The sequence below is a fragment of the Macrobrachium rosenbergii genome, chromosome 20 (genome assembly GCF_040412425.1).
Source record: "Macrobrachium rosenbergii isolate ZJJX-2024 chromosome 20, ASM4041242v1, whole genome shotgun sequence".
Lineage (NCBI taxonomy): Eukaryota > Metazoa > Arthropoda > Malacostraca > Decapoda > Palaemonidae > Macrobrachium > Macrobrachium rosenbergii.
The window spans coordinates 39677501-39702559 of record NC_089760.1 but is presented as its reverse complement, the minus strand read 5'-3'; the positions used below and the strand labels follow the sequence as shown (position 1 = coordinate 39702559).

General features: G+C 34.6%; 1 protein-coding gene across 20 annotated transcripts in view; it reads right to left on the bottom strand.

Moving 5' to 3' along the window:
* Positions 1-21752, bottom strand: part of Snx1 (sorting nexin 1) — a 40351-nt gene extending 18599 nt beyond the window's left edge. For 2 of the 20 annotated variants that reach the window (XM_067122601.1, XM_067122602.1), the window contains exons 1-5: positions 21605-21752; positions 14763-14987; positions 13815-14141; positions 5730-5807; positions 41-217 (exon numbers count right to left, since the gene is read on the bottom strand). In XM_067122601.1, coding sequence (XP_066978702.1) covers positions 41-217; positions 5730-5807; positions 13815-14141; positions 14763-14987; positions 21605-21700 — 903 coding nt within the window. In that variant the 5' untranslated portion in view covers positions 21701-21752. Of the gene's footprint in view, positions 1-40; positions 218-5729; positions 5808-13814; positions 14142-14762; positions 14988-18246; positions 18294-21604 lie in introns of those variants that run through there. The other 18 variants (XM_067122605.1, XM_067122606.1, XM_067122609.1 and 15 more) reach the window with 12 other exon arrangements.
* Between the last annotated feature and the right edge of the window lie 3307 nt (positions 21753-25059).

The window sequence follows — 25059 nt, the reverse complement described above, 5'->3', positions numbered from 1 at the left end:
AATACAAAATCAAATGTGCTTAGGGAACCTCAATACATACCTCTTCAGGTGATTGCCGAACAGCAGGAAGAGGAGTGACAGGTGCAGGAGCAGCTGGTGTTACATTGGGTGTCAAATTTGGAGTGACTGTTGGGGTAATAGGAGCTACTGGTGGAGTAAGGGGTGCACCCATTGGAGGAAGGATGCTGGAGGCTGGCACAGGAGGTTCAGGAACATCCTGCCAAAACAATTCTCATGCTAATGTGCATTTTATGTGACAACTCACTACATCATGAGATGTTTTTACTGCCTCTGAAGTTTTAGAAGAAAAAATCATCTTTAAGTCTCCTCACGCAGACAGTGTACAGTAGTTTTATACCTGGCAGTACACCCAAGCACTTACCTTTGCCTTTTCAGTATGACACTTTATTCTTCTTGTAAGATTTTCAATATTGTAACCTACACACTTTTTCCTTATTACCATGGCAGAACAGATGCATCCAGAAATGTGTTAAAGAGAAATATACCTAAACACTACTCTCAAGATTTGGTACATAAATCAAGACAGACTTGACACATCCCTCATGAATGAGGTGCAATGTAAAAAGAAAATAAAACTTCTTAGAAGTTATGAAAAAATACTGTACACAATGGTTATCACATATGCATTATGATGAGCATCAATAAATTTGCAAGTTGGTGTAATTAGTTATAAAAGTTGTTGCACCCTTTGCATTACTTTTTACTTCAATTTTGGTGAGATACTTGTAAACTATCATACTTTACTTAGAAACAAATTTAACATCATGCATTCTTCAAAACACAAATCCTTTATGTAATGTGTCTCTGGAACCATCTTTGATGATATAAATTGTGTACTGAAAACAGCTGCACTTTAGTCACCCCATGATCATGATTAAAGTCACATCTGTTGGCCTTAAAAAATCACAAGAGACAGAAAAGCACATGTATAAAGTAACAGGACTATCAAATGACTGCAGAAATTACAATCATATTTTTGTAATATCAATTCACTTAAAACAATAACTATTCATCATGATGTAAGAAAAAGATAATTTCCTCAGTACTGATGGTAATTATAGTAGTAAAAAACACTTATTGTGAAATTTCCCTTAATCTCAAATATTGATTACAATTAAGCACCATGAGGGAAATGGCAATCTGTTTCAGTTATCTATGGTTGTTGCTGAATGCTACCATAAGCACATTAAGAGTAGTACCTACAGTGTTGCTTGGAAACCACACTGGTCCCATTGGGATATTTGCATATATCTCATAACTTATTTAACTGTGTCTTGCTTCAATGTTCACCTCTCCAGCACAATTATTCAAGCAAGTCCCTTCATTAAATATACATATTCCTAGGTGGTCTCTACATACTGGAGGGCTTTATAATTCCAAAAACTCTCATACATCATGTAAACTAAGAAGTTTAACAAGCAAACAATCTAAGGATACCCTACTGTCTCTTACCTCAAGTTCTTTTATCAATATCCCATGAACTGAAATTCACCTTCATTCAGAACTATGTACATTATTATTAATACAGTACTAGGAAAAGACTTTAGAACAAATCATCTAATAACTTCAAGTAACTGGAAAAGCACAAGAAACCTGGTTACAGGGATCTACTTTCAGGGCTAAAAAATCCCCTTCCCTCTGCTCAAAAGCAAAGGCTTGCTAAAATAAAAATGGCATAAAAAGACCAATCAGAATGAGTGCTCCTTTCGCTACTGTATCCTCATAACATCTTCTCAAAAGATCCATGCATCAGGATAAAGGTCATAAGTTCACTAACTCTACAGAAAGTACAGATCACTGGAACCTCAACGATCAGGAAAAAATTTCTGGAGCAACTGTCCCACTTTTTGTCAGCAATGCACATTACCCAGGCACAAGTTCAGACCCAGTCATGAAATGTCATATACACTTATATGACAGCCTTCTTTAGTATTTAACGTGGCCTGCATTACTGAGATTACTACTACCAGTTGTTTAAGCTTTTACAAACCTTTGAAATTATGGGTTATATGAGAAAAGGAGAAGTCCAACTGAACAGATCAGGATGAAATCTCTATAATCATCATTATCATTTATCTTAATAATAAGATTACTGAGTAACATTTACTGTACAGTCCTTCATAGGCCTTGCTATAAGAACTCTGTTCTTGAATAAGATTTGAAAATTAGAGCAAGGAAAAAAAGAAGTTGCACAGTTACACTGGGAGAGACCAAAGGGAACAAATGAAACATAAAAGGTAGAAAGCAGTATGGATGGGGCCATGTGATACTACCAAGGAACATCCTATCCACAGTGAATACGGGATCTGATACTTTCAATCTACAGAAATAAGCCCAGCAAGCATCCCTCTTTCCTCTAAGACTATTAGTCCCATATACATACACACATGACAGCAACAGCAGCTAAAGCGTAATGATCTTACTGGAATGTAGTGCTATAAACATAGTCAACATATTTTGAAGTACTGCCCCAATAGGCATGATCAACAAGAGAAAAATAATGATGCCATTTACCTAAAATCTATCAGTCTACTTGACTAATAAAAAAAACCTCTTCTATGAGTAACTGGTAATGTCTGAACCTTTCAGATATTCATGCCAAGTCAAAGTATTATACATAATTATATCTGCAATCCATGCAAGATATGACCTACACAATTCAATCCGTACTAATATAATCTACAGTAGTATTAACATCATCACTTCACAAAAAGGAATACAGTATAGAAAAAGCAGGAAATACTGTAATGATAAAAATTAAGATTTTTATACTCAAAAGCATGGAAATCTTCCCTGTAGAAGCTTTCCAAGTTTTAAGGCTAACAATTAAGAAGAAATTGTTTGTAACATTTTTATTACTGTATTTGGAAATTAAAATATTCATTACAATATTTAAACAAATTGTGATCCATGGAATCTGCATGTACTGATTACAAGACAGCTATTGGAGAAAATTACTAACTTTGGTAATTTTTACACAAACCTTTTAATCATATATATGCCCATATTTTTGTCCCAGATGTTACTAGGGTCACTCTTCTTTTGTGTCAATCATAAGATGATGGTCATTTCACTACATAACAACCCTATGTATCCATGGAGTATGTAAAAAATAGACCGTCACTTGTCCATCTACCTGTAATCTGGTTTATTCTCTAATCTGGCATGGATTTCAAATTTCCAGGCTGCTATAACTGAAAACTTTCCAGACTACTGCACAATGTTTTGGTTGCACTACACTTTTTCACCTGCCAGCACACAGATGAATTCACAAAATTAATTTTCAAAACTCAAATGTTGTATATAAGATAAACATAAGCTGATCTATTGATTGCAGTAACTATTTCATGTACATACGGATCTTAGGTGTTCTATACTGTTTTGTTTAAAACAAACACCAAACCCGTGATCTGGGCATTTTGATGAACCCAATTATGCTAGGTAGCCATCACTGGGCATCAAGCCCCCTCCATTTTTCCATTTTATTTTTGAATTAAGCAAAACAGGTATGTTATAATCTTACAGACTTATGTCAAGGCTATACATCACTTCAAGCCAAGTTCTAGCTTAATAGCAAAGTAAACGCACTGGCTAGCCTATACAGTATTATGTCATTACCTTATATTTCCATGTATATGACAACCTTTAGATAAGAAGAGGTCAAAAATTATGGCAAATTTTCATGAATTTATCTCATATCTGTAATATAAGACGACTGCTAAATTACAAAACCATCCGTGTACTGTATAGGCTAGCTTTTGCAACAAGGTACCTTTTGAAATACTGGTTGTGTAAAGATGCTGGTTTACTTACTGTATCCCTAAAAATTCAAAATAAACGAAATAACATAGCCAATTCTACATCAAGTTTTTCCTACACGTCGCCTAAAAGGAAAACTTGTTTTGCTTACATTTTATCGCCAATCACAAATAACCCCTAACAACAATATGATAATGTACAATAATTATCGTTTGTATTTACCACCAAAATGATAATGAATTTTTATTGTAAAATGAATATTATGTTATCCTAAGAGTTATTACCACCAAAATTACACTACCATTAAAATTTCTGAAAGGTTACCAAAAGATAAAGGTTGCTGTGAGTGCAACCACAACTTGATCTTATATTTTCTCAGCTGGGGTCGCAAAGATACAAGTTGATTTCATTGATATGGAATTATTCCTCGCATATGCCAATAATATATAAGGTAAAAATGGTTTTATTACCTTTATTATCAGCTTATTTCATAATGTGAATCTTTTCATGTATGTCGCTAGTTATTGCACTGAGGGCAATATACATCACTTAGAATTCAAGGCTTGATTTTTAGAATAGTAGTATAAGACGACCCCCATTTTTACGGGTGAATTTTATGATTTAAAGGTCGTCTTATACACGGAAATATACGGTACTTCTAATGCTGTGCGATGGATAACCAATATATTACTCATGCTATTGTAGGCTAGCCTAGTTTACACAATTATCTACTGACCAGTGAGTCTTGCACCTCATATTCTGACAGAAATCTCAAAGAACAGACCATAGGCATCACATCTTTCAGAGATAACCTCAACCTTTCTGGCTTAATCTGTTTGATAGTAATCTCTGCCTAGCTTATCTTGGACAAGCATTTGATTATGATCTTGGTCTTGGATGAATGGTTACATGAGAATTTGTGACAAAACCAATCTTTGTAATCAGAGATCAAAACTATTCTTGAAGATTAGCTAACAGAAGAATTGCTTCAAGTACCCAGTAAAAAAAGAAAGTACAAGCATTCAGGTCAAATGTATCAATCCAGTGAGCAGTTGACATTCACATGTGTATGCTTAACTATCTGCATACAAATATGAAACCTGACCGTGTTGTCACTGGAAAAAGTATTACAGTAAGTTTCTTTACAATGTTTCTATACCATCATTACTATTTCAGGATTGTGAACATCAGACATTCACTATGTGTCTAGTTTCTTGGCTTATCTTTAAATTCAAAGGTAAAATGTTTTCTTTTCAGAACTTCTTTAAATTTCTTCCACTTTGTTTTTGTAACATGCTGCTGTTACTGATTATGGAAAATCTACTGGTTAATAAAATCAATGTACTGTACTGTACTGATATTCTTGTTTCCTATATTTCAGCAGATATACTTGCAATTCCTCTTTCATTTATTTATGTTCATAAATAGACACACAGGTTACAGATGGTGATGGTGATAGTAAGCATTTCTACTGTGTACAGTCTTCTATGGCATTTTTTCTTGCATTTCTTAGTTCCAAATTCACTTAAACGAACTATTTAGTTAATTTTTTCCAAGATATCACCTCCTATACATAGAATATATTTTAATTTACATTTTCATAACGGTAATATGCCTTCCATTTTTAATAGTGTTTCAAAATAACACAAGTGAGGGTATTAGTTAATATAAACCTGTGGGTAAAAAGGGCATGAGTGTTTTGGGACTCCGTTCTTCTGCCAGACACACAAGACTAATGATCCTTGGAAGATTTGGGAAATGAACATGGGCATACATATAATTAATGGGGTTGTGAAAGAACAAAAATTAATTGAATGTTATGCTAAAACTTAATGCAAAAAAGTCATAACCCATTTCAGGCTACTAAGAAAAAATCTCATAAAACCTGACGTCTGCATTCAAAATTATGCAAGATATATAGTCCTTTTAACAAATGCATCTGCACAGACCTGACTTAGCTGCAACTTTGGGGCAGAAGTGGCATTAAAAAGTGCACTGTCATCTACTTCGTCATCCAGAGACACTTCCTGTGGGTGGCAAAAGTTATGTTGGCTAAGGGGTGAAGGGGATCCCTAACATTAAACATATACGGTATTTTGGAAATTCACTACTCTAATTACCAAGCACCTAGGCTCTAATACTTATTACCCTTTTCTAATTTTGTTCAAAGCCTTAATACTGTACCATAATTTATGCCAACTTTATTAGTACAAGAGGATATCCAGTGAATTCAAAGGTCTCTACCTAAAATTATCACAACTAAACTCCACTATGACAATAAGGTAAATCTTGTCACTATACAGCTGTAACCCAAAACACAATAAGCTTACCTTCCATGTGAGGACGTAGTTTTTAAAGGTACCATCAGTGGAGCTCATGCGTACTTTTCATCCCACACTTTCATAACCAAAGACTGATTCAATTTACATAGATGAAAATTTTTTTTTGTGCATTATGTAAAGATAGAGAAGTTAAGGGGTAACTGAAATCAAGTATGCTCATTTACTGAGAACAGCAAATCTAAAAGTTAAAAATAAAAAATAAAACACATTACCATATTTACAACTTATAACATTGCCCTGAACAGGGTTATGTTGTCAATTAAAAATAATTCCATCACCCTACCAGTGTTTACTCTTGTATAAACCTAGCTTTTTACACACAAACCTCTGACCATAAGGTTGAACTTTGCCCTTGGAATCTGAGATTACTCATTAATATTAATCGAATGCCAGCTAATAAGTAGTGGTAGCAAGGAAAACTAACTCTAAAGTCTGTTTTCCTGATGCACTCACTTGTAAATTAGAGCATCCAAGATACTGAATATACAAAATTCCTTGTGCCACAAAGTAAAACCTAAGGAAAGAAGAGTAAGTCCTCAATGCATGAATACTCTAAAGCTCAACACCAACAGAAATGTCAGCTGTACTACAAATCCCTGTGACCATGTGCGTTACCTTGACAATAAAACACAATTCAACCATAAATATTCAAATAGTTCTACAGTTACAATTGGAGAAACAAGCCATGTAAAGCTGTTGTGTTGCTCGAATTCAGACACCACTAAATAAGATGGGCTTTGAAGAGTTAAGATCAGCAACAATCAGCATGTATCATATTACAGTATGAGCTAAATTTTTAATGCTGCTCCAGACATATCAACATACCATCACTATTCTCTTTATCCATGTCTAGTTAACTAAGCTGTCAATAGATTAAGAAGGTTTTGTTCAGGAAACTTCTTTAACCCTTAAACACCGACTGGACGTATTGCACATCGACGAAAATTGTCTGTCGGGTGCCGAGCGGACGTACGGTACGTCGACTACAAAAAGTTTTTTTAAATATTCGCAGAAAAATAGTTATAGGCCTAGTTTGCGAAAGATTTTAAATCATGCGCCTTGAGGGATGCTAAGGGTTCACGGATCACGCTGTTGTTTTGTTTACAAGTGTTACCGAGCCGCGCATGCGCGAATTTCTTCTTCTTGCACTACAGAGCATCAGCGACGCATCTCAGAAATTCTTTCGTCAATTTGTTATAATTTTTGTATCGTTTTATATTAGCGGTTACATAAAATTTATATATGAAAATGTGTGCAATTTCAGGTAGAATACAAGAAAAAAACAACCCATGGTTGTAGCTTTTACAAGTTTTGAAATATTTTCATATTAATCACAATAAGTGCCAAAATTTCAACCTTCGGTCAACTTTGACTCGAACGAAATGGTAAAAAAACGCAATTGTAAGCTAAAACTCTTACATTCTAGTAATAGTCAATCATTTACCTTCATTTTCCAACAAATTGGAAGTCTCTAGCACAATATTTCGATTTATGGTGAATTTAAAAAAAAAAAAATTTTCTTTACATCCGCTCGGTAACTCTGCCGAAAATCTCAGAAATTCTTTCGTTACTCTGTCGTAATTTTTTCACCATTTTATATTAGCCATTACATAAAGTTTTATATATGAAAATGTGCGCAATTTCGTGTAAAATACAACAAACAACAAATCATGGTTGTAGCTTTTATCAGTTTTGAAATATTTTCATATAAATCACGATAAGTGCCAAAATTTTCAACCTTCGCTCAACTTTGACTCCACCGAAATGGTCAAAAAACGCAATTGTAAGCTAAAACTCTTACATTCTAGTAATATTCAATCATTTACCTTCATTTTCCAACAAATTGGAAGTCTCTAGCACAATATTTCGATTTATGGTGAATTTTTGAAAAAAACTTTTTCCTTACATCCGCGCGTGGTAACTCGGCCGAAAATCTCAGAAATTCTTTCATCACTTTGTCGTAATGTTTGCACCGTTTTATATTACCCATTACATAAAGTTTTATATATGAAAATGTGCACAATTTTATGTAAAATACAACAAAAAAAACCCATGGTTGTAGCTTTTATCAGTTTTGAAATATTTTCATATAAATCACAATAGGTGCCAAAATTTCAATCTTCGGTCAACTTTGACTCGAACGAAATGGTTGAAAAATGCAATTGTAAGCTAAAACTCTTACATTCTAGTAATATTCAATCATTTACCTTCATTTTCATTTTATTTCGAAAAAACTTTTCCTTACGTCCATGCGTGGTAACTCGGCCGAAAATCTCGGAAATTCTTTCGTCACTTTGTCATAATGTTTGCACTGTTTTATATTAGCTGTTACATAAAGTTTTATATATGAAAATGTGTGCAATTTCATGTAGAATACAAAAAAAAATAACTCATGGTTGTAGCTTTTATCAGTTTTGAAATATTTTCATATAAATCACGATAAGTGCCAAAATTTCAACCTTTGGTCAACTTTGACTCAACCGAAATGGTTGAAAAACGCAATTGTAAGCTAAAACTCTTACATTCTAGTAACATTCAATCATTTACCTTCATTTTGCAACAAATGGGAAGTCTCTAGCACAATATTTTGATTTATGGTGAATTTTTTTAAAAACTTTTTCCTTACGTCCTTGCACTGTAACTCGGCTGAAAATCTCAGAATTTCTTTAGTCAACTTGTTGTAATTTTCGCACCGTTCTATACCTGTATTACGCCTTACATAAAGTGTTATACATGAAAATGTGTGCAATATCTTGTAGAATACAAAAAAATAACTAATGGTTGTATCTTTTATCAGTTTTGAAATATTTTCATATAAATCACGATAAATAGAAAAAATTCGACCTTCGATCAACTTTAACTCAACCAAAATGGTCGAAAACTGCAATTGTAAGCTAAAACACTTACAGTCTATAATATTCAATCAATTACCTTCATTTTGCAACAAACGGGAAGTCTCTAGCACAATATTTCGATTTACAAATTCATGCATCATTTTGTGATAATATTTTCTCTGTGTTGTTTTGATCATTTTACAATTTGTTATATACCAAAATCATTGCAATTTAGTGTACAATACAACGAAAAAAAAAAAAAACTCATTAGCTTTAACCTTTTTGCTCACAGCACGATTTGTATACAATTATATATGAAATTTTTTTTTTTGCGCTGTCATATATTCCAATATTTATATATGATATTTTTTTTTATTTCTGATGGTTGCATACTAAACTTCAAGCAATGACAAAAAAAGGAGCTACAAATGAACTCTTAATCTTAAAAACTAAACGTGCTGTGATTTTTTTAAAAAAGCTTTTTTTCCGCTTCGGCGCTAACTCCCGAACGCCGCCGGCATAAGACAGACACTTTTGTAATTAGAGGCTCGGCGTTTAAGGGTTAAGCTAACTTGTAAAACTTGCCCCAACACTGAAGCCCTTGTCCTGAACTCGTAGCATTGCCAAAATGTGAAGGTACAATGACCAATATCATTGATGGAATGGCTATATGTATCATCAAGCATCATCATAATTTTTTTTTAAATCTTATTTCTGCTTAAAAGGTTATGAGGCTGTTCTGTGAGTTCCATGGCATTGGGAATTCCACAACAATTTCTGATATATAGAAAAGGAAAAGAAAGCAGCACATACAAAGTGTCCAGGAACAGCAATAACTTCTTGAGAAATTACTCTGCCATGACCAACTGGCCATTTTCTCATCAAGTTCCCTGCTGACCATTTACAGAGCCTGTGGTACAGACTTGGCCCTGGCAGGTGGATTCTTGAAAGCTGCAAAGATTGTCTCTACTTCTTGCTCTCTTTTCATCAGTTTGTTTTACTTGAGCACAGAAGTGAATTACTATATAATACAGTATACTATTGTACATACATTAAAATATTCAAAAGAATTATCATGGGCAATCAATTTCAAAACACCAACTGCTCTAAAATGATATTTTAATGATAAAATAAAGTTTGTTCATACTTACCTGGCAGATATATATACAGCTGGATTTCGGAGAAATACAGCTGTATTCAGGTAAGTTTCATGAACAAAACTATGAGTATGTACAGTACTCATTATTCTGGTTTTGTGCACAACACCAAAATTTAGTGAAATGGAATACACCTATCAAAATTCTAGCAAACACACAACTAAAAATTTGGGAAAACAATTAACAGCCCACAACAGGGGCATTCAATAACTGCAGCTGACCACTGCTAGTTTCCTCAAAGGTAGCTTGGAACAACTGAAAGTATATGAAGTGGCAATTACAAGTTTTTTAAAAAAACAGTTTGCATTTCCTTTCCATATTTACAAAGAGAGTGGATAGCATGCAAAATCATTATTATTATTATTAGTAGTAGTAGTAGTAGTAGTAGTAGTAGTAGTAGTAGTAGTAGTAGTAGTAGTAGTAGTAGTAGTAGTAGTAGTAGTAACCTTAGTTAGAATACACAAAATACTTCAAATCCAAGGACCCCAATAGGGAAAGCAGCTGTTTGGGAAAAGAAATATGGAAGTAAAGAATACTGTAAACTAAAAATCAGATATAAAAGAGAGCAGATGAAACAATACACTATACAATGCAGCTGTTCAACGAAAAAAGCATACTTGAATACATGAACAAGAAAATGCAAACTCTTGAATCAAATGATCAGCATATATAAAAACTGAACACATCAAAATGCAACAAGACCATTATCACACGTTGATTTTCCCGTTACATTCTTCAAAAACTAGATATTTAAAAAAGGAAATTACAGAACACAAGATAATCATATGACTTCTGAATTACTCGACTCAAGCCTTTGATTCGCTGAAAAATGAGTGAAAAGTACTGTAAGTCACTGGATAACAGGAAAGAATCTCAGCAAAATGTGAATTACTACAGAGAAAAATATGCAAGAAGAGCCCTTATTCTTTTGATACTGTTATACTTGAAAAGTAAACATCTTTACATATTATACTTTAAGATTTCAACCATCAATAGACCCAGGGTAATTGCAATAACCACAGAAAAGATAAATACGAGATCTCTACTAACATTCACAATGATTAATCAATGTGTTGTGGAGTACAGCTGTATTCAGTAACATAGATAAAAAATAATTACTTCTGCTAATAAAATGTACTAAATAATGAATACCGCTTCTTCTTTAACACCATATTTTAATTATACTTGTATGAGTGAGTAACGAGCTATACTTACGTAAACACCTAAAGCTAAGTGCATGGTGATCACTGGTCCTGGTTCAAATAAATTATGTATAAAACTAAAACCAATCAAAAGATAAAGGTGGTATGGCCAAAGAACATGTTTACTAAATACACCAGATAATGCATCCTCTCTGCTTAAAAAATTTAATTATTAATTCTCTGTATTATCAATTCCATTAAATATTGGTCAACCCTGATCAACTGAAAGGTTAAAAGTTGCAATTACAGAATTTAAAACACTAACCAGTTACAGAAAATGACAGCTGATATCAACAGGTTACATTTACCAAAAGACAACCAGAATTTGATGAGCAAAAAATGCAATCTTCTAAGAACTTTCTATTTCCGAACTGAAAAACTTACACAAATCCTTGCATCCTATATTACATTAATAATCCCTGTTACCAATTACCACTCCCATACAATGCTCTTTCGTCTACCTGTCTGCGATACTAATTGTATCCTTCTAATGTGTTACCTAAGAAACTTATTAACCAATAGGACTAATTTACTAAATGAATACTACATAAAACTTGCATTTTTTGTGATCAAAAACTGTGAATGATCTGACCCCTTAACTATATAATTAGAGTAGATGAAATGCATACACTGATGTATTTGTGTAGAAAAGGAAGATCTCTCAAAAGTAACTATGTGCTTGACTTCTGTCATGAGTGAACTAAAGAAGTTACAATTAATTAATGCATATGATTAAAAATAAAGTACAGGGTACTCAAAACTACTGAATAAGTCAAATATATTGAAGAGGCATATTATCAATAAATTCAGGAAATCTCACTTTTATATAGCTTATACAGGCAGTCCCCGGTTATCGGCGATGAGGTTTTATGGCGCTTGTCTAATATGAGCCGATTTCTGCTTATCGGTGCCGATAATCAGGTATTGGTGGCATTACATACCTAACAGAGGTGCCGCTCTCCGGCTATCAGCGCCGATAAGCGTTGAAAATCGCCAATTTTCAGTTATCAGCGATTTTCGCTTATCTTCATGCCGTCATAACGGCACCCCCACCAATAACCGGGGACTGCCTATATAGATATATATAAATATATACATATATATTGCATACCCTCAGTGCAACAGCAACTAGGTAGCACGAGTTAAGCCTCTAGTATTGTTAGACTATATTAGTCTCAGCATCAAATGCAAATCCTTGAGAGTATTTCAGCTAAAAAATGCCTACAGAAAAGACAACTGGAATACATGTACTGTGTTTTACTATCGAAAGGGCACATCATTTAAGCATTTTGCTAATAACCCTGAATAAAGTTCCTAGGGCTAAATCTAACAAATCAGAATTATACAAAATTCAAATTTCACCTGAATTATCAAGGGATTAATCTAACAAATAGTTATACTGGTTAATTTCAACTCCTGTAAAATACAAAATATGCCAGTTCTCTCTCTAAAATATTTCATTTAGTGAAGCCCTACAGAACAATACCAACAAACAAAGTTATCCCTGCAATTTCATATCATACCTAGCTGTAAGCACGTAGTAATACTAAAAAGAATACCATGATGCTAAGATCTTGAAATATAAAACTACAATATATAAAATGATGCAACTTAAGCTAAACCACCCTTCACCAAACACAAGATGCTGTAAAAATTTTGAAACAATGTTCAACACCTAAAATCAAATCTACAATACTGCAAAGCATGCAAGCTCTGATCAAAGAGATCTGATTGAAGCATACAAACAAGCAAAATTTTTTAACTGCATTACAACACATACACAGTCTAGTGAAGCTTTCTGCAACAAACAAAAAACTTTTAAAAACTGGGCACAATAAAACTAAAAAGCTCATTCCTGTCTGAAGTTTAAATCATTAACACTCAATAACATATATTTAAAACACTGCACCAAGTAAATTAATATAATATACTATGCTAAGATTAAATTGTTAGGCACATCCTCCTTTATATACAAGATTAGATAATAAGATTAGTACACAAACATCACTCTTCTTCAAGCTCAGCCACGAGTATCCCTGCTCTTACTTTTACCACTGTTAGGACTTACACTACCATATGCAATCACGTCAGAAAAGAAGTTAAATTCTCCTATCAATTAGCAATGAGATTATTACTGCACTTTCCTTGTGTTACACCTGCCACCTTGAGTTCTAAAACCTTTGGCCTGAGAGTAAACTGCAAAGGGACTTTTCTAAATATGTGATTTTCATATTTAAAGTAATTATAAATTCTAATAAATGTTACAATAACAAAAATTCATTGGGTCAAGTAGTCCAACACTGAAGCTACTCAAACTTCAATGTCTTCAGAATAGAATTTTTCTCAAACTATGCTAAAAAAAACTGTGGCTTTGTTGTGATAAACATGACTGAAGAGCATTTAAGCACAAGAAAAACCATAAAAGTATGTAAAACAAAGGACAATATATAACTGGACAATCTTCCCACACAGGCCATGGCTTTTAACAGTTCTCCAAACCTTTGCATTGTCATCAAGACAAATTTCTGTTGTGTCCCCATCACCAAGGAAGGTAGGTGAGTCATGCAAGGAAAGGTCAGTATCAGCAAGCTCCTGTGTAGCAACTGACGATTCAATAAGTACTTCACTAGTAGCAGGGACACTATCACTGGTGCTATTAGCAGGTGGTGATGATTGATCAACAGATTCTGCAGTACCAACAACGTCATCACTACCAGTGACGCCAGTGGTACCAGCATCCTCTACGGGTGCATCAAAGCTACTCATGTTTGCAGACTCTACACAAGGTGCATCTACCAGCGTTGTATCAGGATCAGACGGCAGCTCCTGTGGGAGGTTCATGCCCAGATCAAGAAGAATGTCGTTGAAGGAGGAAAGTTGCGGAGAGGCAGTGGTACCAAGTACAGCATTAGAAGTAGATAAGGATATGGAGTCATTTATTGGTACAGAGGAAGAGCTTACAACAGGCTCAGGAACATCAATAATGGGGACAGGCTTTGGAGGTGGAGAGGAAAAAATGCCTTGGGTATGTAAATTGTCTACATTATCATGGGTGAGACTATCAACTATTTTATGCTGAGGCTCTGGATCCTGTGAAAAAGGATCTTGAGTATCTATCCAAGAGTCCTTCAAAGGTGAACGATGGGGTTCAGATGAATGTTCCTGTTCTGAGATTAAGGATGGACCAAAATTGAAATCTAAACTGGAGTCTTCAACAATGGAGGGAGAGATTGTATCCTGCGGAAAAGTTGTCAACAAGGAAGAGAAAGGAGAAGCTAAAGCTGGAATCTCTTGAATATTAGTAGGGGAAATGAGAAGAGACAGGGGATCAGCTGAGGAGGAAGTTTCAGATGAGGAAGTGACATGTTCCTGTGCAGTGGTAAGGCTACCAGGGGAGGAAGAGGATGCAAGGTGTAAGAGAGCAGGATCTTGTGCTTCATAGCTGACCTGCTGCGTGCCTTCCCCCCCAGTGGGTGATTCCAGGGATACAGAGGAGAGACCACCCACAGGTGGTTCCCCAACAGACTCAAAAAGATCAGTGGGGTTACCAGCATGGGAGTCACTGGGGGGGTCAGGGGTGGGGGAAGCAGCAGGCGAGGGAGATGTGAGGGGGTCGCCGAGTCCCTCTTGCCGCCTGGGTTCCTCGGGTGTAGTCAGCTCGCTCACGGGCGACTGTAACAACACGAGTGACAACTATTACCACTACCACAGCACATGCAGCCATTTCATGCATGTCAAGGCCACACCTAGCCCTACGATGCTGCTTCAAAAAATTCTACTTCATAATTTCTCCTAACACCAATAAACATCAGAAGTAACTCTTACTCAAGTACAGTAGTTTGCACATTCAATACGCTTGTCAGCAACTTTCTTCTCTAACAACTACAACTAAAAGATAATACTCAACACCTAGGAATTTAAGATTAAAATATTTATACCAATGTAACTTTATTAAACATGAGAAGTGAATAATTTTATCAAATATAAATTAAAACTGAAATGAACTATAACTACCCCTACTTATATCTTCTTTTAAATAGTTAATGAAGTATTGTAAAGGATAACTACTATCATTTTAAACTGTGAACAAATGACATAAGTCTGGGCTCTTCAACACAACCATAAATAAAACAATGTCAAATCAATAACAAATTATGTTGTGACCTTGACATGCAACTTCTAGCAAATATAAACTGGCATGCTTCTTAAATTTCATCACTGCTATCTCAGTAATACAAGTTCTTCATTAATTTGAACAAACTGCAGCATATTGGGGCAGTTGCTATTTTAAATGTGACTTAAAACAGAAAAGTATTTTAATAGTATGTAATCAGGATGATATGTTAAAGAGGTTTGTATGTTTTGTTGAATGAAATAAAAAAAAAATTGGATGAAATTAAAAGGGTCTTTACATAAACACGGAAGGATGTGTAGACAACAGGGCTTCAATAAAAACAATGTACTGTATGAGAAAACTAGATTTATAGGCAAAGATAGAAAGTGGTAATGTACCTGCAAATGAAGCTGTGCTTAACATGACCAGTTAGAAGAGAATAGAAATCTTGAGAAAAAAGAATGGAGAGAATAGCCATGTTTCATTAGAAGAATGACAATAGGTGACGGAGGGAAGAACAAAGGGCCATAGTCTATATGAGTGAGGATTAGAATGTTTACCAAACAGAAGGATATCTAGGGAAACTAAACAACGGAGGAGCAAGAAACAGGTGCTAAACTCCTAAGGGTATAACAGCTATGTTTACAATACAAAGAAAACATTAATTTATGACCTTAATCAATAATCAAAGTATTACTGAGATAGCAACCATGAATGTGGTAATAATGAAAAATCAAGTAAAATAAACTTCCTTATGAACAGCAAACAAATAATCAAAAGGGAACACTGAAAATTACCTTGAGCTATCATGCACCAGAAGCTACTTTGAAAGAAACAAAATCTTTGCAAAGCTTAGCTCATATAGGTCAAACTAAGTACTTTACAGTATATATAAATATGATAGTGCTTAGACTTAATATAGTCATTTAATATGCATATAAACTTTATTTACTACATCTACACACCATTAAAAAGCATCTTACCTGAGCAATAAAACAAAATAAAAAAAATAAGAAGTCTAAAATTTACCATTATTTACTAAAGACAAAATGACTAATTCAGCTTCATTTTGAAAAAATGTCCTATTAAAGTTTAGGGAATACTCAATTATGCACTGCCTGTCATAAATTTACTAGCCTCTCTTAATTATCAAAAGCTCAGTTTACAAAAGACCTAGAGTACATTATTTTGTCACCAAACACACTACACCAAATTCTTCAACTTAAAAAATGCAAATACCTTATGAACTGTCATAAATGTACTATATTATAATGTACTATATTATCATCATGACTGTTGCTGTTACCAAGAAACCTTAGTTGCAGATGGTAATACTAGCACTAAAGTAGTTATAAAATTTCCTTATCAGAATAGCCTAATGATCCTTATTTACGTAAATTCTGTTCTGTTAGCAGAAAAGAATTTTCCTCTTAAAGATAGTAGGAGACCAATAGTCATTGCCACAATGATCATTAAGCTTGATACAGGTCACAAACCCTATGGGTAATGTAAACCTGCATAGCCTCAGATACTGCCCATACTTTCACAAAGCTTCATTAGCTGCATGCCAAGTTACCTTTAACATATCTGTACTTTGTTCAAACGCTTCTTTTTTCAAGTTTCTTAATTAAAACTTTCAAACCAACTTCTCCCATCTTATTACAGTATCTCTACAGGACCATATCACTTCAAAACACAATGATCCAAAAATTTTCACTGATGGTAAACCTTTAGCCACATCTATTTCTCACTTTTTCATTAATTTCTTTACATACAGATGTATGAAATACTAGGCAGATAACCATCTAACATACACATTTCCCTAAATCACATTCCTTGTCTTTAAAACAAAATGAAATTTCAATTCATGGTCTAAGTAATTTACTTACATGTCTTGAAATAAAACTAATGCTGTACTATGACAGTAAGTATCTTCAAAAGTATTCTCATTCACATGTCAATTTTGTTATCCAAAGACATTCTACTTCAAAATTTAGTTTGCCGATGAAAAAGTCCTATACTGAGCAACACTGACAAATCACAAGCATCACCTGTACTACACTAGTTAAAAATCATAACAGCAGCTATGGTATGTGTTTGGATATTGGAAAGGATGTCACACCTATCATTGACGGAAAGAACTAACCCTGGCTGTTTGTCATTTATTGTGGTTAAAGGCATGATTTTAATGCATCAATTAAAATATATCGTTATTGTTTCCTCAAACCCCATCACTCACACAGTCCAAATCTGTTGTCTTTGCATGTCCCCAGACTCTGCATACTTTTTACTGTACCCTTAGGATGCTAACATTCATTGGCAACAGTTTCCTATATTTTTGGCCCAGTTCACTTTGTGGATTCCCCCAGTTCACTTTCTTTGCACTGCCTTTCCCCTCAAGTTTTGCTGAATAAGATTCATTTTTTACTGTACAATTTTTATTTCATTTGTGGATTAGAGTATTTAATTTACTGGTGAGCTTAGTTAGCTATGAGTCTCAACCACAAATTGTCAATCTGGAGAATATACACCCTGATGCATCAACAATATAATCTGGAGGTGTAAGCCTTTCCAACAAGAGATAAAACAAATGCTTCTTCCAAAATGTTTCTTTTTTCAGATCACTGCTTTGGTCACAGAATCAGAGGTCTTTCCATTTTGATTGCTTTTAGATGATGGAATAGCCTATTTCTACTCTACATGGCAGGCACTTGGAGCATTACCGATATTTATTATATTACAAAATTTTACATCACACTGTACAAGCAGAATGTACACGCTCACAGTACAACAGTAACTTATAATATCTGTGAATACCTTTGTTGGGCCTCAACAATGATGCATCAACAAAGCATACTAAATCCATGTAAATTATGAAAAGAGAAAGCAAAAAAAAAAAAATTCACAAGATAGCTTGAGATATTGGAACTATCAATGTTATCTAATCAGGGGCGTTTATGCAGGCGTATTACTGATAATCCAATAAAGGTGCATTATTTTATATTTTATAAAAATACCAATTATACAGATTTCCTTAATGCTGTATCTGAAAACATTAAAATCTACCCATGACAACATCAAATAGGAGGCCACTGCTTATAATGTATCTAGCCTGGCACACTACAGACAGTACTGAAGGTCCTTGCAGCAGTCCTTTGGTCACTGCCAGCAATACAGGTATTTAAGTCATGAACATCAAAATAGGTTGGTATAAAATACAGACCAGCTTAACATTTATACCAATAAAAACTAAGCAAATTTGGCAAACAATCCAAATATGTACTACATGTATTAAAAACAAAGACTGCTTTATCTGATTACTAACATTTATGTCACAGTTGTCACTAAAGCCTGAACTTACTTCGTATGCACAAGCTCCTTCACTTACAAAACATTAAGCCATGTTAATGGAATGATGAAGGGCAGAGAAGTTTGTCATGCCAACTCTACCATACAGAATACTACCTGCTCTATAACTGTATATTTGGTAATTACTATATGTTTATACATTGTAAGTAATGCTGTTGTTGAGTTGACCAAACTGATTTTGTATGAACATGTCATCAACATCTTTATTCATTTTTGGAGGCCTTACTTTTGGCCCTCTGTGTATCCATTCAGCATATTTATTTACAGTATCAGGTCTTGGGCCAAATTATTGGGTAATCTGAGTGCGTTTTATTCAAAGGTCCTTAAGCCAATATCTTTGTTGCATCTGGGCTCCAGTAATCTTCATCTGAGTATGCTTATGCTGTCTGCAGTGCACATTTTTTTTCATTTGGTATAACAATTTTTCATTTTTAAAAACAAAGTATGCTAACCACAACAGGAATTGTATATTCTTAATCAATGGAGCTTGATGATGGTTGCTGTCTTGTTTAATATATGCATACCCGTCCTTTCAGTAAAAAACAAACATAACCGAGAGGATTACTTTACTTGATTATTGTAATTGCAGTTTTGAATAAGCACTTGTTAACATACTCATATTTAAGGAATTCTTTACAAAAGCTGCATTTCTTATGTGATAATGTCTCATTTTTACTGCAATCAATCTGCACGGTCACATATAGATATCCCTTCATAAGTACTCAGAAGTTACTCATTCTCCTTCCTTCTTACACTTCTGTATTATTTACCTATTGCACCAATACAAGGGCTAAATTACTTTGACAATTTTACAACTACTGTGCCAGGTAAACATGAAGAGTGAGTCTCCTTCACTCACTTTTATTAAAAACATCCAAAGAACAGCAAATCATTTGAACGTTATAGGTACAAATGACCATCCTTAAAAAATTAAAGATAAGCAATACTCATGACAATCGGAAGCAGTGCTATACATTCTATTAGGATAAGATACTATACATCTGTGTAAGGACCACTGCCACACTTACTAACCATGCTTGGTGTCCTTAAGCTGGGTTAAGTGATGTTAGGTTACAATGTCTCCTGGCAATTACCATTAATTTAAGGGAAATTCTCTTCTGTTTTTAGTATATTTCACCCCTGGTGCTGGTACCATTCATCAATTTTTGTTTTTCCACCAACAAAAACATCTAGTTTCCCTCTTGAGGGCCCCATTATTGTAAGATATATACTAAGTGTAGCTGATTTTCAGGCATTATTGGTCATAACTGTCTCAATCATCATGTGATAAGCAGTTAGAAATACAAAGTACAAGTATTTGGTGCAACACTGTCATACAATTAGCCTACAGTACTGCCTAGCACTGAACCCCATTATTAGCCTAGTAAAGTTCTATTCAAAGTATCAAGTACACATTAATAGGCTATCATTTCATGTAGCTTGTGCATAAACTATTTTTTGGGTTCCATAAAGTTTTTCATGCATGATAATCACATTTCAGTAAATGTCAAGGAGACAGCCGCACTGAGACACAGCTTCCTAATATAATTTTTTGGTTAAACAATATAGAAAAGGGTGTATATAATGTAGTACAGGTGTGATCATTTGAGAAATTTACCAAGATAACTGAACTTTTATTGTCTTTTGTTCATATATTTGCTCTCATCCCTCAGGGGCTGGTACTAAAACACAGCATCCTGCAGAGCTTCTGCTATGTTTAGTACCAGCCCATAAGGGATGAATGTAAAATCTTAAAAAGACAGTAAATTTTTCATTATCTCAGTAAATTTCTCTAATTATCTCACCTCTACTGTATTAGCTTACATAGGCTATGCCCTTTTCTACATTGTTTGACCAAATATTATATTAATAAGCAATATCCTTGGGAGGCCATCTCCTTGACATTTACCATAGACTCTTTTATTGTATATTACCTAAACCTTGTACCTGTGGCATGTAAATTTCAGTATTATTTTATAAGTTGCCAATATAGCCTACAATATGAAATTGTGACCTACATTTTTGAAAGTAGCTCTTCATTCTCGTTATTTTGAACTACATAAACACTATGTGCAAATGATAAATAAAAAATTAATCAAATTAAGACTTATAAGGTAAGACAATACAGCGACACCTCCACAGCTAATACAGCAAAACTGTAACCAGTAAACACCCCTAGGTTATGTTAGGTTAGTATTTTTATGTTCTTTTCGTGCCCTATCAGTTCCTGGCCATTTTTGCATGCAGAACCCAAAATGGTTTTCCATGCACACATGGCTGGCTGGAGTCTTACTGGTAACTTATTAAATTTTACCATAAATTTCCTAACAAAAAATTGCAGCTGCATTAATGTTCAGAACTAGCCTAGGCTACTTAACCATCAAGAACCTGGTATATTTAGGGTAATTTTCCGTTATCTGGTTCACATTTTATACCCACCCACTGACCCATGACTTGAGTTTTGCCAAAAATTAACCACGACCTAAAAATTAAAAATACGGCCCTACGGTACGCCTATCGTTAAGATGACCAGAAGTTAGGGTCAGCCCTGGCTATAGGGGCCGACCAGCCGTAAGTTGTTTGCTAAAGTAACCATCCTTTTCCAAAATTATCACTTAACCACATCTGTAGCCTAACGCAGTAAAAGAAATATGCGCAATAGCTTTTTACGCCTAACCGGTAAACCACAATTACGCTAAGCTTCAATGACTCGACCACGACAGACCACTACGTTTGGAAAACTCCTGTTCAATATCTATCTATTTTACTTAATTATGAATTACATACATGATCGGATCATGCGTACCTGGACGGCTGAAGTGAAGAGATCATCATTATCGTCGTCCTTGTGGGAGTCATCGTCGTCGTTAAAGAGAGGGGGAGGTTCCCTTGAATCTGCCATCTTGACGTTTGGTACTCAATTGGCGATATCCTCCTCCTAACAATAATATGAACACGGTGGCACAGTTCCTCAGCTGGTTCACTACGCGAGTAATTTGGTAGTTTCAATAATTGAAATATATCATAGATACAAATAAATTTACTTATTTTCTCCTCTAATATAAGATTTATGTATATCGAGTCCTATAAAGCAAAACTTTTATCAACTATTCGTGAAAATAGCGAAATAAACAGGGTCCGAAATTCCACACCAAAGATCTTGGCGATAAAGTCTATGGGGATAATGTTCATGAATATTAATAGAACCTTTCAGTGGATGCAAAAAGTTATCGTTAAAAGTTTATCACAAGGGAAAAGGCATTCACTTTTCGTAAATAATGATTCTACAACATCTGATAAATGATTATCATTTTATGTGAAATGTCTGACTCAACGGTCACAAGACCATGGCGCGGAATCGTGTCATCGTGAACTTTAGCATTCATACAACTGGTAGTAAATTGTCGTACATAAGCTAATGAATTTTTTTTAGACTATCAGCTGACACCTCCCAAACAATGTCGACTTTTTTTTTTTAGTTTTGCTCCATTCAATTGTCAACTCCAAAATAATGGGTGAAATTATTTTATTCTTATAACGACTTAGAGGACACAGATTTCGGGTAAAACTCAAAACACTGCATGAAAATACATGTAGTAATATTTGTTTGCTCAACGAGTAAAATCTATCAGCTGCGGCTAATTACCTTTACGATTTTCTTCATCCAGCAAGTAACATACAAAAATACTAACGATCAAGCAGAAAGTGGTGCCTGTTACAGCTAAGTTGAGTCACGAGTTTGAAATAAGAAGCTCTTCATACTATCTTGATAAGCGTTTCCTTTGTCAATTTTGTTATCAAGGTTGTTTTTAGGTGTATGAAAAATATATATATAATTCTGTTGAAGCATCAAAGTTTTGATGCATTTACTATTCATAAATTGATGTCGAGAAATGGGGTACCTTAGTAAATATGTGCGTAACTTCGATTAATGTGCAAACTACACTGCTGAAGTGTTAGATAATACAAATCTAACATTTCAAGAAATATCACTGAATATTCTTATGAGTTCTTGATAAATAGCCATAAACTAACCCAAGTATACATTGCAGCTATCACTGGACCGTTCGTATGTTACCAAAAAATAACTAATATAGCCCAATACTTTGGTGTCAAAAAAATTACCCTGAACACTAAAATAAAAATATAATGAACTTCATATGATTGATTTATAAACCATAGTAACATTAGAGTATATTCCCGATAACCAAGAGGGAAAATATGTACACTGCACAATGATTTAACTATACTTTAAAATGACAGTGGCAGAAAGGCGAATCTCTAGTGCATAAAACCCCACTGAAGATGTATCACAAAACCAATACAGATGCCGCAGGTTGAATAAAGAGAATAATGGTAAGGCTTAACGAAGATGAAAGAAAATTACTCTTGACTCATACACAATAAAAAGAAATTACACTAAATATTAAAATACTTTAAGAAATTAAATTAAACACTCTTATTTAATTTCGTCACTAGTGTAAAACTATACTCAAAGGGGGAATTGGTGCATGCAAAAATTTAAAAACAAAATTCAACAGCAATCAATGTTCTAAAATTACAAATGAACATACTTTACTTAGAATTCAGACTCCGTCCAGTGATGTTTCACGGTTACAATACATGCTTAAAATGGCTGCCATTCATAATGGTAGCATGAACCCAGACTGTTAAGAAACTCTGGAAGCTGGACTCGGCATTTTCGATATGAGTTGGCAGGTCAATGAGAAAAATTAGTATATAGAAATGAAGCACATGCATTGATAGGGCCGCCATGTGCTGCCTTGTACTTTATCTTTTCATTTGTTTTTAACCTCACAGCACACGGTTGACGTTTGAATTAATCAATGCCACAATGTAGATACTCCTAAGGAAGAATAATGAGCCATTTTACGTTTTGTAAAGTTTACCTGGAGTAATACTACCGTTTTCTTGTACCTTCAGCAATTTCAAAAGAAAACGGTATTCAATGGGTGACTAGACAAGTAATACAGCGTACGTTATGATCGTTCTCTACTTAAGTTGCATTTAAATTGACAATATTTCGAGAAGTTTTTATGTCTAATCGGGAATTTGTAAACAATTTTTTGATTTCTTAGAAATTAGCTAGTAAAAACCGTATAAGTTAAGATGGAAATTGTCAGGTAACTGAAAACACGTTAGCTTATAATGCGTAATTTGATTCCAGTTACTGATGCCTTATTATCAGCCCTATCATGCACAGATGATGAAGAAGAGCTCGTGATATCAGCAGGTTCTACTTCCCTTGTGTCACTTGAACTTCGGTCAGCCTCATGGGCAACCTGACTGAGAAAGGTTTACCGGAGTTCAGGAAAAATACCCCGTAACTCTCCCTGAATAACACCAATTTCAAAATTATTCACACACATACAGTGTTGATAGATTGACACTATTCAGAGATCGTTGTATATATCATACAACATCCACTCATGACCCAAGTCCTTGCTTCTTTACATTTAGTACATCAATGATTCAGTGCCTTAGTTAATACGGCTGAATCATCTGTTTTACCGCTCGAAATTATTCCTATTATCATAGTTGCCACAGGAGAAGGTAACAGTCCAACTCCAGTGTACCACAGAAGCTTTTACCTTCTCCTGACTATCAGTAAGATTCCTTACCGTTTCCATCGCAAGTGTGTAGTTACCTGGTAGTGGTCGACTGTTGCAAGACATCTAACAGTACACTGTTAGCCTACTTTGTCATTCGCAAAATTCACAGCCATTGTAATATATGGAATTCGCAAAGGTTGAGGTGTCCACTGTCGACTACTCAGTAGCCTGCTCATGTATCTACACCCCACGAAGTGCCACATTGCTGACAACATGGGACAAGGTGGGGATTTGAATACTGATGCATTTCAATAAGTAATACTACAGTAGATACATGAGACTCTTTCGGGCTAAGTGAGTTTATTTATCCAATCAGGACTTCATTCTCAGACCTCCAGGAAGACAGTTCTCATTTCACTCGGTGTGAGACACCGATGGCTCACAATGAAGCCCTTTGGAACTAACACATGACAGAAGGTGGAAGGCTATCAAAACTTGCCCCAGAGACTCCCATTCTTCACAGGTGACCATTTTTGTAGCCAGTAACAGATATACAAACACTTCCTAAAATGAGATATAAAAACTTCCTGGCATTAAAACTGAGGTCAATGGATCTGGAGGAGTCATCCTAGACAACAGATCATTTTGGTAAATAACAATGAACACTGTCCTTCCCACCAAGGTTACC